This window comes from Urocampus carinirostris, chromosome 1 (genome assembly GCF_059441175.1).
Source record: "Urocampus carinirostris isolate Australia breed hairy pipefish chromosome 1, RoL_Ucar_1.0, whole genome shotgun sequence".
In the NCBI taxonomy this organism is placed as follows: domain Eukaryota; kingdom Metazoa; phylum Chordata; class Actinopteri; order Syngnathiformes; family Syngnathidae; genus Urocampus; species Urocampus carinirostris.
The window spans coordinates 37,043,746-37,062,029 of record NC_142349.1 but is presented as its reverse complement, the minus strand read 5'-3'; the positions used below and the strand labels follow the sequence as shown (position 1 = coordinate 37,062,029).

The 18,284-nt window shown below is 41.1% G+C and overlaps 2 protein-coding genes across 3 annotated transcripts in view; one reads left to right on the top strand and one right to left on the bottom strand.

The window, feature by feature from the left end:
* Positions 1-18,284, top strand: part of dpp6b (dipeptidyl-peptidase 6b) — a 697,001-nt gene that overhangs the window by 624,417 nt on the left and 54,300 nt on the right. The window lies entirely within an intron of this gene.
* On the bottom strand, positions 3,184-11,937 carry rgs18 (regulator of G protein signaling 18). Of its 2 annotated transcripts, XM_088337680.1 has the most exons (6): positions 11,867-11,937; positions 8,917-8,972; positions 7,957-8,043; positions 7,816-7,877; positions 7,164-7,330; positions 3,184-3,794 (listed from the first exon to the last, which is right to left on the bottom strand). In XM_088337680.1, the coding sequence occupies exons 2-6, from the start codon at positions 8,934-8,936 to the stop codon at positions 3,540-3,542; spliced, it is 591 nt and encodes a 196-aa protein (XP_088193806.1). In that variant the 5' UTR covers positions 8,937-8,972; positions 11,867-11,937; the 3' UTR covers positions 3,184-3,539. The 2 variants fall into 2 exon arrangements, with proteins under 2 accessions (XP_088193806.1, XP_088193797.1); XM_088337671.1 differs by lacking the exon at positions 11,867-11,937 and having other exon boundaries at positions 8,917-9,133.

Sequence of the window (18,284 nt, the reverse complement as noted above, 5' to 3'; positions counted from 1 at the left end):
GTAACACTATACAATATAATTGGCGAGAAACAAACCCAAGATGTGTAACAAAAAATGTTCTGAACCAGGAAGTCGGTTTTTAAAATGAAAAACACGATGGCACCGTACTTAATAAGGTCTTTCCCATTTGACATCTATCAAGATTTCAGACATTCATTTACTGTAGCTAACACCTTAAAAGGTTAAACATAAAACAATTACAAAAATTAAATGTATTGTTGTTTTGTGAACAAAGCTGTACTACATCGAATCATAATTCCACTGGGTCAAACCGCTTAGAATTAATGATTGAACCATCCTTGAATTCAAAACTGTCCATACAAAGAGTTATGCAAAGCAAAGGTGTTGCTAAAAAGATAATTGGTAAAAAAGATAATTGATGCTTGTGTAAATTAAGCTACTTTTAGTTGTGTATTTTTCAGATTATGCTATGAAATTAACTTGTTTAACCTGTTTTTCTATTTTTAATATACAATTAATCATCACACACACACATTTCAAAGATCAGTCTATTTCCATTGTTTGTAATACGTTTTCAGTCTAATTTCCATTGTAATGTAATGTAACACCCATGTTCGACTCCATTTACCGCGCATGTGCGACCTTTCAATAAACCACGCCTACTGTACCGGATGTGGTCAGTTCGGCGTGGGCGGCCAACCAAGATGGCGGCCGGGCCGGGCTCCTGCATTCGCAAAGTAGTTTTAAACTTTATAAATGCCTTTGCTAGAATATTTTTGCCAGGAATGAGTTTATATCTTTATCAACTCTGATACTTGTCTACGTATTGTGTGCACAAAATCAACACCATGATCAGACTGAATCAAGATACCCAAAAGCTATAAAGCTGGTAAAGTGCACCAGTAGTGTGCTGTGATAATCAGCTGACAAGATTCTCCTCAAAATTGGTCTTGTTAAATTCATTACAGTCATGACAATGAAACCATCCATGTTAAATATTTACTCCAAAACACACAATAATGCCAACAGGTAAAAAACAAACAAAAAAAACCTAAAAGCATTTCTGCATTATTTTAACGATACTTTTTTTTCGTTTTGCGCAATAGTTCCCTTTTAAGAGTAAAAAAACTCACAAGATGATGTCCAATATGGCTAGTACCCTTTGAAAAATAAAGAAAACATGGTTGCAGAGGTTTTAAAGCTGTATACAACAGTTTTCAATTTGGGTACGTTTTGGATTGGGATTCGCCAATTTTAAAAAACAAATGTTAGGAGGTTAAAGATTAATTTCAAATGTTTCAAAACTACCCACTTTACTATGGATGATAATTTGTTGTCATCATGTGGACATTACTGGAATAACACAAATGTGGTGTGATAACTACCCCCCCTTCCTTTAGCATGTGAAGAGGCAATAAAGTTGGCAATAAAAAGCATCTTCCTTTGTCTTTTGATGCTTTTGTGGGTCCTAAGTGTTTTGTTGGCTTTTAGAAGAACTGGCCTTTGAAAAATATTAGCGCGAGAATTGGTTAAGCTGTTTGAAGTACTTGCACAACAGGAAGAAAAGGGACGAGATGACTGCTTAACCATTCAGAATGCAGGACAGAATGCTCGGTAAAAATCCACAAAGTATCGAAACTGGGATTTTTGTACAAAGACACCTTGCTACTTTGCACTTCACTGCTTTGCGGATTTTGAATTAAATTGTCTTTATTGCCATTGATATTAACGAATCATGCATTGTGTTCTACAGCAGACAACACACAGGAATTTGACAGCAATCAGTTTTCATTTTACGTCTGAAAATTGATGAGTCCCGGGGACTCGCATGCTCAAAAATCTATGGGTCCCAACAGAGGTCCCCCAAATTTGGTGTTATCGAGGTTGAAATTGTAAATCGGCGACAAATATATAATATAAATCTATGTATTCATTCAGTTTTAATCATCACAGTTTATTGGTAATACATATCAGTTATTACTTCAAGATTTTTCAGTTCACAACAATATTTATTGTACATTATACAAAATAATATTGCTGAAATAATTATATTAATCTATATTTTCATTCAGTTTTAATCATTACAGTTAATTGGTAATACAAAGCAGTTATCACTTCAGATTTTTTAGTTCATATATTCTTCGTGGTTTGCTGTCCCGCCACAGTTGTAATGCCTTTTCAAGGTCCAATTGTTTGGTAAGATGCACCTTCATAAGCTGGTGTTGTGTTGCGATATTGAGGCGGTTTCGCTTTTTTGTGAGGATGCTGTTTTGGATGCCGAAACCCCTCTCACAACCTGCAGTATGTACGGCTGATGTCATTGCAAGCTGCGCCAACGGAATGAGATTTGGAAGTTCGTATTGCGAAATGATATATGCAATCCAGTTTTTTTGTCACGCTGGGTACACGCATCACAGAACATGTACCCTCCATTATCATCCTCCTCATAGCGTAACCAAGAATATAATTAAGTCCATTTTGGCAGAAAAGTCCTTTTCTTGCCAGGAGGATTCTGTTTATTTTCTTCCGTCGAATCGTTAGCTTCAACACACGTTTTCCTTGCCTCTGCGATCCTCCGAAGAATTTCTCCGCCGTTTTTTCGTGCCGTAATTATTGCCATTGTTTTCACTTTCTGCATTATCTTTAGACATTTAACACTGACACTGAACCAATTTTGTGTTGATTTTCACCTGATACTAACTGTTTTTTCAGAGGCATACTTAACCTTCACTTTCACTCGACGACAGCCACCACAACAATGACGTAATCTCGAAGCAAAGAGATCTCGTTTGCCGAGGTTGGCTTACAGACGAAAACTCGAACCGCGAGACCAAAACAACAATGGCGGATCTGCCTGACGAAAAGTTTGAAGTGCGGTAAATCTTTGTTGAAAAAAAATGTAATCGGGGAATAAGGACAATTTTCTGTCAAAAAAGTTGCACCCCGGGGACGCACGTTGATTTGAGACTATGCGTCCCCAGCAAAAATGATGCGTCCAGTACGCAGGGACGCGGGCAAACGAGAATACTGAGTAATACGCTATTGTACAATATGTCCTCAATCTTGATACCAAAAGTCTTTGGAATTATGATGGTAAGATTGCTATAAAAGTCGTCCACATTGCTTGGATTATTTTCGCCCCAAAGCCCTCCCTAAAATCCTTGTATTGATGGGTCCTGTCTTCGATCTGTACTTTGGTCATCATAAATTATACAAAGAGTGGAACATTATGAAACGATGGTTTTAATGAGGATTAGGGTTTTGCCAAACAGATGAGCAGCATTTTTACATAAATACATAGTCGTGGTACCTAATTAAAACGCCACATTAATGCCAAAAACAAATTAAAAGCCCCCAAATTCCCTGTTTGTTTGGCTCAGTGGCACGGCGCCATGCCCCAGTTTTGGTTGAATAATCCATTGTGAATGTAAAATCAAATTATTCCTTTCGCAGACACATCGGATGATTACAATCTCCAACACAATTTATGCAATTAAAATTCCACAGCTCCTACTGATAATCACCGATGTAATAATCGTTTTTTTCACGAGTGAGTTGCTATGTCTGGAATGTTATTGCTACCAGTGCGAAGAATCTGCGGGTTTGCCGTCTCGCTCGTTGAACACACAGGAGCGTGACCTTCTGCGGAACATTGGGGCTCCTGGCCCTCTCCTCCTGGTGAGGCGTAGATAAAGGTCAGAGTGGAGGAATCGGGGATAGGAGTCCTTTTTCATCAGGCTGTACACTTTCGTCTGGGCTGCTTCAAAGCAACTCTTTGTGGGACGATTTAAATTCATCCGGATGTCCATCTTGGTGCTGTAGTCAATGTTGACCTAAGTGACGTGCAGACAGATTAATGTGTCAATTATTTTGTTAGTTAATCAACAGTGTTGGAAGTAACGTGTTTGACCTTTCTCGGTAACTGGTACTGTAACGCGCAATCAATAAAAATGTGTAATTCAAACGCCATTGTACATGATGCGTCACTCCGCTAGTTGATAAAAACAGCTCATGAAATTATAACAACATTCAATTTATATCTGTCCCCCCCTCGCGCAGGACCTATTAATGAAACCTTAACACCACCAATGACATCGGTAATGTAAAGTGATCAGAACTGAATTACTTTTTAATGAACTAACAAGTAACAGTAACTACTTTTTTTTCCAGTAACACGCCCAACAGGGTTAATTAATAAATAAAAGTTGGGATTACCTTTGTAGAGAGCATGGAATTAATGTAAAAAATGTAATGTATGGATCGGGAATCCAGTCCTCGAAGGACATAGGTCCTGCACGTTTTTTTCGAGGTTTCTCTTCTTCAACTCAGATGATAGAAATTACCAGCTTGGAAACAAGCTGGTGGGAGCTTGTTAACCATTTTGGTGATTGGAATCACTTAAGTTGAAGAAGAGAAACCTCCAAGAACATACAGGAAATGCAGCTTCTCTAAAAAAAGTCGCCTCACTATGTTTTGTCAATGACAATAATGATTGAGTTGAACATTATTCCAATGTTGATGGTTGCTATAAAATTAGGACAACAGACTAATTATGTTCAGACATGTCACGATGAGAATCTTCTGTTATCTTCTTAAAGGTTCTCTTCAAAGTACCGTAAAATTTGCAATTTTTTCCAGGCTTTCAACCCTTCGGCTTATGCAACGATGTGGCCAATTTATACATTATCTTAACTGCCCAAGCAGTAAAGAGTAAGACAGGTGGACCATATGTGTCGAGGAAGATGCAAGTTTAATGCAACGTTGCTCTTTGTGCATGAATAAAACTTGCATGAACGGACCCTCATCATGGAAAATGTGTAATTCCATATTGGGAATAATTTTATGTGTGTTTATTTGTAAACAGAAACAAGGTGGCGAAACAGATGGATTACAAGAAGCAACGTCGAACAAAGCAGAGATGTTTAACGTGGATTCCTATTTATCTGTCGGCATTATCGTGTGTTTTGGAGTAAATATTTTACACGGTTGGATTCTATAAGTTGTCCTTGATGTAAAAAATCCATTTTCGCAATTTTTACTGATTGACTGGGTCAATTTAACCCTACTTCCCATAATTACCCTGATAATAACAGAACAATAACACTATTTAAATGATAAGATGTTATGTTAGAAATGCATATCAAACTGGGTCCCCTTTGCGTACTTAGTGACAAAAAGTAGCTCTTAGCTTGAAAAAGGTCGGACACCCCTGTTCCATACCATGCTGGTTGTAGATCATCCAGTATACTATCCCAGCTACTTGGTTGTGCCTCTCCATTACGCTGATCCAACTAAAATCTTACACCCAGCCACAGTATGCTGGACTGTTTTGGGGGGGTATTGGCAGAATCTGCATCTATTTTGGTAGATCCTGGCCTATATGGCTCCTTGGTTTTTGGCCAGTTATTGTACTGCCATGATCAGAGCCTCTGTGAAGTATGTAAGTCCTGCATTTTCCAGCCACTGGTAGGATTTCTGTATGGCATAAATCATCATTGCTGCTTGTGTGATACGTGCAAGTATGTGCATTACTACACCATTGGTTCATAAATGGTGGGGCGCGAAGCTCTATCCAGGTGGCATGGGTGCAATTAAAATTGGATAACTTCATTATTATTTGTTTTTACTTTCCAGAGATTTAAGTATAATCGCACTTCCACTACATTAGGGAGCAGTGTTTTATTTACATTTAGCCTCCATTCAGTTCATACAGGACAGAGTATAAGCAAGTATAAGGTGTAGATACAAAGTGGAGCAGACCTTCAAGTCACATCATCACATCATGGCGACGCCCCTGTTCGGCTGCTGCTGCATCGGCTCGCAACAGTTTTTTACACGTCGGCCATAAGACCCAGTCTTCGACTCAGTTTTGACGGCGCACAAAGTCGGCTTGAACTGCAGATTAAGATACGATCGCAGTTTTTTTTTTTTGCTGGATATGCGATCATCCAGACATCAAGTGCTCGGTGCTACGACCACTCGGGAGTGTTTATTAGCCACGGACTGCTATGTCAACAAGACCCAGCGGCCTACAAAGCAGTGAAGCCTCTCCCATCCATTCTCCAACGTTCGCTCTCTGGACAATAAACTGGACCATTTAACAACTGGAAGTGGCATCGAACCGCGAGATGACGAACTGCTGCGCTAAAATTCTGACGAAGACATGGTTAATCTTGTCTATCCCGGCTGACGTTCAAATTAACTGTGCGGGTCAGATGTATCGACATTTCGTTCTGTATACACGTGTATACGAATGACAATAAAGTAAATCTGAAATCTGAATCTGAAAGTGACCCTATAAAAATATATATAACCCAGATGAGCAAACAGGTGTAGAGAGACAGGTTAAAGAGAAACAAAAGACCCCCTCCAAGAGCTAAGACGGGGAAGTTGTACGTACCGCAGCGGACAGCTTGAAGACAAATTAATTGAGCTGTCACTTTAAGACATTACACCCAATCACGCTCAAACACAATTGAGTTTCATTCAGCTTGAAAGGATTACTTTTTTCGAGGGGGTTTGACAGAAAATCATCGAGCACTGGGCTACACTAACAGAAAACCGTGAGCACGAGTATGGTATAACTCCTGTCCTTTTCTCTTGGCTAATGTGTTGCAAGTCCCAAACAGCTCTGATAAAAGTAAGATAAAAGCAGATTGGCATGGTGGGAAAAAAGTTTGTTTGAACTCAAGTGGGCAGTGTTAAACCACACATGATAGAGAAAGTATTCTACTTTAACTTTTAAGGACGCCACAAAAGACACTCCCCACCTTTAAGAAAACATGAAAAGAAGACTTGCACAAGCGTGAGGCAACAGGTTACTATAGCAACTGTTGTGATTTGTCTTCATTTTCTCGAAAAGCATTGTAGCGGATAGAGGCTGACACTGCAGAGGGCAAGAGAGTGCCGCCACAGATGAGTCACAAAGCGGCCGACTGCTCTTTGCACTCGGATACGCTTCCAATTGTCATCCGAAGCGCAATCTACTAAAGCGCAACTCCGACTCTTCAGTCATACAAACGCATGACCAAACGACGCTAGCACAGCTCCCCGACGACCGTTCAAAAGAGATGGCCCTTTACCGACCGGGTAATGATTCTGAATTCATCCGCCATACTTTATCGCCTTTCCGTGAATATTTTTAACCTCCGGCAAGCCGAGGAGCAACGTTGCTATCTTTCAGCAAATTGTGGCAGAAATACCTCTTTAGGCGCATCCGTCTCAATAAAAACGGCATAAATATTTTTGGCCTTGGCCAGCAGTTTCTTGTCAGATTCGTAGCTTTTGAATTCATCACATGCCAGCCAGAACTCCAAGTTTTCCTCACTGAACTCTGTACGGAGGAACTGAGAGAAGGTTTCCACACCATCTGTTAAAAAAAAACAACATAGTTAAGGTTACGAGAGAAACCTGAACATAAAGATAACCTTTTTAAAAAGGCTGCTTGAACGGAAAAACTGAGGAAAACTTCTGTAATTTGAACATTAAAGTTCACTTTATCTCCAAACCTATACTTAAATGAGTAATCGATAAGTTTATTCTTTTAAATTGGACAAGGGTTGGGAAAAACGCCCCCAAAATGTTTTGCTTTCGTTGACTGAGCAGTTTGTCCCAGAAGGACATTCCACTCTCCCAGGCCAGAATGACATTAAGTATTGACACCATATTGTATAGTCAGTCAAGTAGGTTATCCCAGTTTTGAAAAGTGCCATAAAAATGGGATTTTTTTTGTTTGCTGACTTAGCAGCTTTCGCAGAAAAAAATGCCTCGCAAAAATGGTTTTGCGTCTCAACATTTGCGTCTTTACGATGATAATTGTTTGATTAATATTTTAAAAGTGGGCACATTTCTTACCTAGGTCTTTCATCAGTTCTTCAAAAGAATTACCCCAACGCATGGCTGTCTCTGGGAAGATACTAAGAAAAAATAGGAAACTTGACTTTGGCGACTCCATAGCAACGAAGGGGCAGCCGATAGTAATGTGGTCAGTCTCACTTGCTTGCGGTTGTTTTCTGGTGATTGACATTTTCGTGAGAGCCGAACTTGAAACTCGCTAGGCTTTTCCGCTCCTTGTCTTGCTGCCTAATTAGAATAAGAAATTAATTGTCAATTATGAGTTTACCTCAATTTTGACGTTGGCTGAATTACCAGATCTGCAAATTCCTCACGTCACCATAACCCAAACTGTGAATCAGTCCTCTCTGACAAGTTTCAAATGAATACCAAGTGACCCATTCAATGCCATTGACTGATTAAAGCATCAACGTTTTATTTTAATGAAACTGGGCTGTCTGTGAACGAGCTCATTATATTTTAGGTATGAAAAACACATTTGTCTGAGACACACTCCACCTCATGCCTACCGCTACGAACCACACTGCTTTTAATTCTGGTTCACGTTTGACGTTACTGTAGTGTTGTCAGTAAAACAATAATAAAAAAATAATGGAACAACCCACAATCCAGTACTGGTCCTCAGACCAGTTGTTGAGTTACACAGATGTAAATGATCTATTCCCTGTACATCCCTGTCAACTTATATTGTATTTTTGCTAAAACATTTAATTACAATCCTTTTCTGAAATAGTAAGGATTCTGATACAGCATACACTTTTTGCCTACCGTGCAGATACTGCTCTTAAACATTCCGTGCTTTTAAAAGACAACCTGATGATTTGTAAATTAATCACTTGAATCAGTCAACTCTGATGAGTGCCAAGTGAATAGGCAAGCAATTCCGATGCCATTGAAATGTTTTGTTTTTCTGTAACTGGGCTGTCGGTGAACTAGCTCATTGCATTTCACGTGTTTAAACAAATTTTTCCCAGACACACTTCACCTCATGAGCCCAGCTATCATGACAGCTGTTAATTAATATGTTTTAAAATTAAGCTGCTCTCGTAATAGTTTTATTTCTCAATAGAATCATCTGTAAATTGTGAGTCATGCACCTACCTGCTGCTATCGGTCTTCATCGCTGGCTCTCGCCTTTTGAGATTTGCTTCCTCCTTCTGGGCCAGTGAGTTGAATTGAGGAAATCAAAAAACAAGTATTCCCAGGCCGTCCTTTCTGCCGTGTCTGTCGTGCGAAGTAGCAGGCCGCAAATAGCTCGGTGAAAAACATTTAACCGAGCGCCGACACGCTGTAGACCGCGCTCGCGTTTCATTTCCCATCGCTTTTGCGACTTCCTGTAATGTTGTCACCTCTCGCTGCTGACGGCTGTCGTTGTGTTAAAAAAACTTTTTGACATCCTGTTGAGGTCTTGGTTCATGATGCCATCTTTTGGTATATGAATAGTATATCTGTTCTCCTTGTCTTATGTTACTACTTTAAATTAGTACTATCTCAGAGTAATTTCAAAAAATATCTAATAAAAACAATGTAAAACACAGTCATATTTTTATGTTTTGGTTTACTATAGAGGGTTTTCAGTTCTTGTTCTCTGTAGTGATGTGAGTACGTTTATATGCAGCCAATAGACAGATTAAGATAACAAAATTGCAAAAATTCAAGTTATGTAAAGCCGTGTAAACGCATACATATTTCGGATTGTGGTTAGAGCCCAAATGTGAATTGTCTGATTCAAAGCCTCGAGTAATCCCTTTCGCTTTCAGATTATCTGCGCATCTATAGCTCTTTAACTGATCTCCTTGTGCCCATTACTGCGCATGATCGGTTTCTTCACTCTACATTGTTTTTTTCTAGATTTCTTCAAGTAGAAGGGCAGATTTGTATTCAGGGCCGAATTGGGCCCCTTTTTTTTTTTAGCTCTTGGAGTTTTATACTGAAAATTGGCCCACTTATTTATGGAAGAAGAATTTGAATGAATGGAAGAGCACTGAGCTCTGATGATGCATTTTTATTGAGATGTTCAGGTAGATGTTGATTCGTTAACAGAAAACATTTTAATTTTCTTTATTAAGATTCTGATATAGATGAAAACATATTTACCTATGTTGAGTGTCAGTGACATGAAATTAAAATTGCATTTGCCTTCCCTGTCATGATTTGCCAATTGCTCTCACCTGCGCTCACTCACTCAGCCCCAGCTGCCACTCGTTCCCGAATTAGTCCTTCCCCCTATTTAAACACGCCATTCCTGTTCGCTCTTGGTCAGTCCGTCTGCGAACCTCAGCGCATACAAGGCAAGCACTTTTGACTCTGGCTCCCTTTTTTATCCCGAGCTGTTTCCTGTATCGATCTCCGATCTCTGGCTTCCCACTCGTCCCGGCTACCCGACTTGTCCCGATCTCCGACCACGCTTCGTTCGCGAGGGCTTCCCGCTCCTCCTGCCCAGTGAGGACCAGATCGCTGCCTTTTTCCTCTCTGACTTCCCCAATCAGTTAACTGCTAAATTATGCAAACATGTAACACAACACACGACTGTGGACACGCAGCAGAAAGGCAAAAAGTGCAAAATGAGTGAAATAAATGATAACAGTCCTTTTTTTAAACGCGTTTATTCTTCTTTTTCCTGTCTTTTTTGCCTCTAACTTGCACCTTTTTGCCCTCTTGTACCTTTTTGTGTTATATTTACCACTACAGAAAATGAAAATGGTGGTGGGCTAAACCACCTTAAAATTTGGGAGGGGAGAGTTCCCCCAGTTGAAAAAACTTATCTGATCTGCTACGATGTTGGGGTTGCGCTAAAAGTGGCCAAATAGGTAACTAGAGAATAAATGGACGAGTAAGGTTGGATAGTGCAAGTGACAGATACATGTTCAAATGATCTTTTTCATCCAGCCAGCCCAAAGTCCACCGTGACATTAGCCAGCCCCTCGGGAAATATCCCGTTCTTCCCATTTCGTCATTCCGGCATTTCTTGTAGTACAGAAACAAATAATACACGCTTACTTCGGATAATTCATGTGTTGGTTGATTTTTCTGGAAAATGTCAATTTTATTTTCTGTTCCTACGGTAACAATGCTAGTTTTCTCCATAGGTACTTATATATTTCAAATCCTTCTGGCAAAATAACGACAGAAATGACATTCCAAACAAATATCAAAAAAACTAAACAATTCTAGTTACTGAGAACTAACAGATATTCTTTCATGTAAATGTACCCATTGTCTTGTTAAGTTTTATAATGTTCATCTAGGTTGGCTCTGCTCCCTTGTGTCAGCCAATCGGCTGCATCATATGTGTTGTCCAAGAAGGTATTCCGTCTTGTTTTTCAGTGTTTAGTTCCCAGGTTTGTTTTAGTTTTTGGCTTCACGTCTGCGAGACCTCTACATCTAAGTCCATTGTCATCTTTTGTTCACTACTTTATTTTTACTAATATTTTTGAACACACGCATGCTTCCTGTTCTTACCTCCAATAACTAAAGTCTACTCTCACATCCCCCAACTGATGCAACAAATGTTCGAAATGGGCAAGTATCAATGCAGGGTTTCAGGATTAGAGCAGGCCATATTTAGTGGTTGCCTAGAGAGAAACTGAAGGAATGTAGGAATAGCTGCCTATTTAAATAAATTTTATTTTGTTTTATACTAAAATTTATTTTTTAAACTAATATAGAATACCATTAAGGGACTTGGTTTTGGGGAAAAAGTTCTGTCCAAGAATTACTCATGCTATCTGCATTTGGTCATTTACATCCCTAGTACATAATGTCCAACAGCTTGGATTGGCAAATAGTTGGTATTTAGGCGTTCGTGATTTATTATTTTGTCTTTGATGTTTATATTAATGTATTTATCGTTGAAGTAAACAGATGTAATTTCATTTTCAGTTGAAGTACAAAATGCATTGTTAATCTTTCTTATGTGTTAAGCAATTATTCACTTTGTTTAATATTTGTATCAGTTTGTACTAGTGCATTTTACTCCTACAAATATAAAATAAAGTTCAGCATAGCATCAAAATATTCATTATTCAATAGCAACAATAGGCAAACTAACCTTCTTTCACCTGTTCACACCGCAGAACTAAAACAAAAGACGACAGAGTGAGGAACAGAGAAATGGTGTGGGGAGAAACAATGAAGGGGGTTCTTCCACGCCGACAGGAATGAAAACCAATGGAAAAAAGACCCACATTTGGATGATATGACATGAAAAGAATGAGTAAAATATAATCAAGTCTTTAAAACGGATTCACTCTGTCATGATTACCCAAGTGGAGTCACCTGGGGTAGTCATGTGGCGCGCTGGAATGTGCTTCCTGATTGGTCAATGCTCCCCTTTTAAACGCGTTACGCGGAGAACTCCTGGTCGGAGGATTAACTTCTGTACCCCGTAAGACTCTCCCGATTACCTGCTTTCTTGTTTACCTGATTCTGCCTGCCTGCCTCCGATCCGACCTGCTTCCAAGCTACGATCTCCTCTTCAGTCCCGGTAAACTCGACCTGCTTCCGTCCACGCTACGATCGTCTCTTCAGTCCCGGTAAACTCGACCTGCTTCCGTCCCACGCTACGATTGGCTACGTGCCCCGAAGCTGTCTTCACGGCGTTGCTGCTGACGTTCGACGGTCATCGCGTCTCCCGCTAACCCTGTACGCTTTCCCCAAATAAAGAATTGTACGAACGCTCTGGGGTCTCCTGCTCTGTTCTGGTCCGTCGTGACAGAATCCTCCGACCAGAATGGACCCCGCGTTCGTACATTTGCCCCCTGACCATGATAGCCTGAATCAGCAGCGCAATTCCCATTCAGAATGTGCAGTTCGGCAAGTCCTTTGCGACGTGGCGAGATTGGCTAAGGCACCTCCGGCCGTATGACTGCGCAATGACCCCCATGCCTGCCTGTTCGACTCCCATGCCTGCCTGTTCGACTCCCATGCCTGCCTGTTCGACCCCCATGCCTGCCTGTTCGACCCCCCTGAGTCTGGACTCTTCTGAATCTGACCCCCCTGAGTCTGGACTCTTCTGAATCTGACCCCCCTGAGTCTGGACTCTTCTGAATCTGACCCCCCTGAGTCTGGACTCTTCTGAATCCGACCCCCCTGAGTCTGGACTCTTCTGATTCTGCCTGTCCTGTCTGATTCTGCCTGTCCTGATCTGCCTGTGTTTCCCTGTGACGTGTCTTGGGTTAAATTTATTTTTTTTTTTTCCTGGGGAACTTCTGGAGCCGTTCCCTGAGGGGGGGGTTCTGTCATGATTACCCAAGTGGAGTCACCTGGGGTAGTCATGTGGCGCGCTGGAATGTGCTTCCTGATTGGTCAATGCTCCCCTTTTAAACGCGTTACGCGGAGAACTCCTGGTCGGAGGATTAACTTCTGTACCCCGTAAGACTCTCCCGATTACCTGCTTTCTTGTTTACCTGATTCTGCCTGCCTGCCGCCGATCCGACCTGCTTCCAAGCTACGATCTCCTCTTCAGTCCCGGTAAACTCGACCTGCTTCCGTCCACGCTACGATCGTCTCTTCAGTCCCGGTAAACTCGACCTGCTTCCGTCCCACGCTACGATTGGCTACGTGCCCCGAAGCTGTCTTCACGGCGTTGCTGCTGACGTTCGACGGTCATCGCGTCTCCCGCTAACCCTGTACGCTTTCCCCAAATAAAAGACTTGTAACGAACGCTCTGGGGTCCCCTGCTCTGTTCTGGTAATCCTCGTGACACACTCACTGGTTAAGTTATAGTGTTAAAGGTCAAAACAAGTGTTTACAAAAGTTCTTGCATCATGCTTTTTTTGCATTTAATTATGTCAGTTGTCGTTTTTCTCAGCTTAAAGTTTGATTACCAACAGCCTGCCATTTACTTTGAAAAATGCAAAAAAATTGAAGTGAATGCTTTATTTCCATATTGGGTTAAAAGATGACAGTGTTTATTTCATATCAGTCAAGTGAACCACGATTTTAAAACAAAACACTGCCAATATGTTGTTTTCTTGTTCTATCTCTGCCCCACATGCCTGCCGCAGGAAATTAGGTGTAAATATCGGCTTTACAATAGATTGATTTCAAATCCACTAAATTGCTGGTTGGCGCCCACGAAATTTCCATTAATGGTGGAGCGTTCTCAAAAGAAAAGTTGCGGAAAAATAAGCGCCCGGAGTGCAAACATTTGTACAGACGCGGCAAAGTGAAAGTCAGAGACACCTGTATAACTTGAGACCCAATCAAAATCTCTCTCAAAGTCGCATTAAAAACTTGCAATTGATTACAAGAGACACGCTGTGCGTGGCGAATGTATGCAGCTACAGCCCAATGATCCAATAAAGTGAAAGTGCGGGATCCTTTCCCTTCAGGTAAACAATGGACAGCTGAATCACTAAAACCAAATTGAATAGCAGTCATTTAGTTTAGCTGTATGTATTTGCCTGCTGTCAACATATCGGATGAGAGAAGCAACAAAATCAATACGAAGAGCGCTGCCCCGAAGGTGCTCCCACCAGCTGGCCGCAAAAGATTCTATTTTATCATTCTGAAATAACATTCCCCATTTGCTCTCTTATTTCTGTAACGATTTCACCAACATGTTTTTTTCTTTCTGCAGCTGTTCACTTGTAAAATGAAAGCGGGCAAAGGACAAAACCACATTTGTCAAAAAACAATTCATCCCAAAATGACAACTATTAAATGGCAGCGAGTGGGATCACAATGTACGCAAATTGATTTTTAAAGCAAGTGCTTTGCAAAAAGTGGTAGTAACAGAAGTGAAACTTCTGCCACGCTCACATGGCACAAGCAGGAAGGAGAGCTTTTGATACTTCCTGTTTGTTGTTTCTAGTCAAAATCTTGTTGTTGATGTCCTTCTGGTTTTGTTCTTTGAAAAGGCCCATGTGCTGTTATTTTTTTAGTTGGGATGTTCTGTGTGTGTATTGTTTGTTTGATGGAAACAGCCTTTTAAGAGACTAAGGAAGTTACTGGCCAATCAAGAGAATCAGAAAGTTATGTTAAGGTTACATTGATAAAAAAACACAAGGAGTCCAACTGTCTGTTTCATCCAGAGACATCTGCAAACATCAATTCCCATACGAAGCAACATTCTCTTAAACCTTTTCAAAGTCAATAAGCCTGTTGACCAAATTCGCAAGGTCTTCAGTTTTGATGAGACAAAGTAGTTTAGAGTACTGCTAACGTATATTCAAACATATACCGAGAGCAGCATAGGAAAAGGACGGCTTCAGCGATTAAAATGATGCAGATTCAGCTGGAAACATAAAATGGATAATGAAGATAACTCACTATACACTCAGTCTTTTACCTCAGGTTCTTCAAAATGGTCAAATGCCTCTTCAACTTGAGCTGCTGCTGCCATGTCCCTTGCGAAGCAGAGGCAGCCAAAGCACGTTTTTTGCAAAGAGGGAAATGGCCTTACAACTTGAAAAAGCACATAAAAGCAACGATGAACACGTTATCATTAGAAAAGGAAACAGCTGCAGTTAAGGCTGAAGCAACAGTCTTGAAGGCAGCTGCTGATAATAGCAATCAAAGTAGCTCTGTCCCTCGAACACCAGCGCTTGCTGCTCTTCTGACCCTATAGAGCGCACCAAAAATTACGTTGCCGAACAAGCTACAAAGGAAAACGGATTACATTTCGCACCTCAATTGCAACATGCCTTAAAAGAGGAAAATAAAGGGCTTCCTATAGAGCAAAACCAAATTGCTGCTTACCCTTCCTATGCAACTGCCAACCAAAATGAAATAGTAACAGCCTATTCAAGCACGATATAAATTGCATGCATGAACCAAGTCACTTTCTTGAGCGCTTCCTGCGTCAGAGAAACTTGAGTTTGGGCTTGATGATTCAGAGAGAGTGTGCCCAATCCATAATAAGCCTCATATACTCTGGAGGTTCCGGGCCTTTTGTGAAAAGCCTTTGGAGTAAGGTAAAGCGTTCCTGAAGGAGAATTGAATCTGCTATAATATTTGCATGTCCATGCAACATTTAGTGACATATTATAATTTTGCAACTACACGCCGAGAGTGTAAGAGTGTAAGACGTATCTCTGCCCTCCACCCTGGACCAGCACAATGGACTAAAGAACAGCCCTCCTCTCCAGAGTATGACATTGACATTGGGTATGAAATTTGCCCTGTCAACATTTACCCTGTAGGCCAGCTCAAAACAGCATAGAAAGGAAATGTTTTATGAGAAGACAGTGCACTGTTCTTTTTTAATAAAAGCATCAATAAATAGGTAATCCTGTATTATGAAATAAAGTAAATGCAACAAGGAAAAACCCACTAAAATTCTTCACATGCTGTTAGTTTGCTATGACTATTACAAATTCTGTTCTTTGGAGCTGAGGTGTGCGCCACATCAGAATCCTTTTTTTTACTATTTTTCTCTGCCATGAGGCAAGAGGATTGTGTGCCTCACTTTGATTTTGCAAATATTCAGCACATTAACATGTTGCACATGTTATAATGTTGGTTTTTGTTTGTGTTTTGTTCTTCCCTATGTTTTTGTAGGTAGTGTGAGGGAGGGGCAGCACGGGGGGCAATGGTTAGCGCGTGTGCGGCACAGTTGTGAGGTCGTGAGATCAAACCTCCTGTGTGGAGTTTGCATGTGTCCCCCGTGCTTGCGTGGGTTTCCTCCGAGCACTCCGGTTTCCTCCCACATTCCAAAAACATGCATGTCAGGTTAAATGGCCGGTTCAAATTGTCCCTAGATGTGACTGAGCGAGCAAATTGTCTGTCCCTGTCTGCCCTGCGACTGGCTGGCAACCAGTTCAAGGTGTCCCCTGCCCACTGCCCGAAGATAGCTGGGATGAGGTCCAGCAACCCCCGCGACCCTACTAAGGATAAGCGGTGCAGATAATGGATGGATGGATAGTGTGAGGGAGGGGGCGTAGCTGGCTGCTGCTCTGACGACACATACTTGCCTCTCATCGGCTAATCAACAGACTATATAAGCTTGGCTGCTGCAGCAGATCTCTGCTGGTGGATTCCGTCCTGACGGCTTTTTGAATCCCTGCCTTGGACCACAGCTCTTGAACAAGTCTTTCTTTCAATGAGTTTCATTCTTAACTATTGCTTCTCATCTCCCCAAATTGAGTTCCTGTCACATTGATTTCCTGACTCCAGCCAGCCCGCTCCCTGCCTGCGCCACCTGCAATTTACTTGCAATGAACTATGTATAACGTCTCCAGTCTCATATCTGTGCATTTCGGAGTGTAGCTATTCAGAAAACATAACAACATGCTGACGTACTAATGATATAATTTGAAAACTGCAATTTTGAAAAAGAAGACATTTTCCGCAAGTATAATATTAGTTTCCATTGCTATTCAGATGACACTCAACTGTATGTGCCACTGGAAAAAACTGGACATTTAAGTTGCAGAAATCTGGAAGCTTGCCTTACTGAGATTCAAAGATGGATATCACTTATTTTTTTACGCCTTAAACCAGAAAAAAATGAAATGTTGATTATTGGTCCAGCTCACTGTCGTCAGTTGTTTTCAAACACTACCCTGAACCTAGACAAATGTAATATCACCCATAGTGACTCGGTCAAAAATCTAGGTGTTATATTTGATCCTAACCTGTCGTTTCAGTTACACGTGAAAAATATTACTAGAATAGCTTTCTACCACCTCCGTAATATTGCGAAGATTCGTTCGATGCTGTCCCAATCAGATGCAGAGGTTTTAATTCATGCGTTTATTACTTCTCGGCTTGATTACTGTAATGTATTGCTTTCTGGTATCCCGATGTCTAGCATTAAAAGTTTGCAGCTGGTTCAGAATGCGGCAGCTAGACTTTTGACTAAGACCAAAAAGTTTGAGCATATTACTGCTGTATTGGCCAACTTGCACTGGCTCCCAGTCCACTTAAGATGTGACTTTAAGGTTCTCTTATAAACATATAAATGTTTGCATGGGCTTGCACCCTCTTATCTCTCTGATTTGATTTCCCCCTATGTTCCTGCACGGAGTCTGCGCTCGGAAAATGCCGGTCTACTTGTGACTCCGAGAGCTAAGAAGTCTGCAGGCTCGAGAGCGTTCTCCATCCGGGCCCCGGTGTTATGGAACGCCCTGCCTCCGGAGATAAGATCTGCAAAATCAACGGAAGTTTTTAAATCGAGGCTTAAGACACACTTCTATTCCAAACCTTATGATTGATGCCCACCTCATATTCTGTATTGTCCTGTCTTTTTCCGACTGCCTGCCTGACTGATACGAAGGAGAAGGACGATTTGAGATGAGTCAGCTGACCAGCGTCTGACCTGAAGCATGTCAACCACTGCATTTTCTAGCTGGCAGAGATGGGAAGCTGCGTCGTGGCCGTCATAGACTTTCTGGACTAGTTTACAGGCTGGGGGCGTTGTTGGTGTCATGCTTTTTCCGGACATCTTCAACATCTTACCTAATATTTACTATTCTGTGTACAGTAATGCTAACGGTAATTCACCCTGGTCAATCCTGGAAGGG

What these genes read in the sequence shown, in the direction of transcription:
- rgs18 (XM_088337680.1), bottom strand. Translation starts at nt 8,936, where the DNA reads ATGAAGACCGATAGCAGCAG. An exon ending in ATGAAGACCGATAGCAGCAG is followed by an intron (nt 8,044 to 8,916) that starts GTAGGTGCATGA and finishes TATTCTAATTAG; the next exon opens with GCAGCAAGACAAGGAGCGGA. An exon ending in AGACGGATGCGCCTAAAGAG is followed by an intron (nt 3,795 to 7,163) that starts GTATTTCTGCCA and finishes CACGTCACTTAG; the next exon opens with GTCAACATTGACTACAGCAC.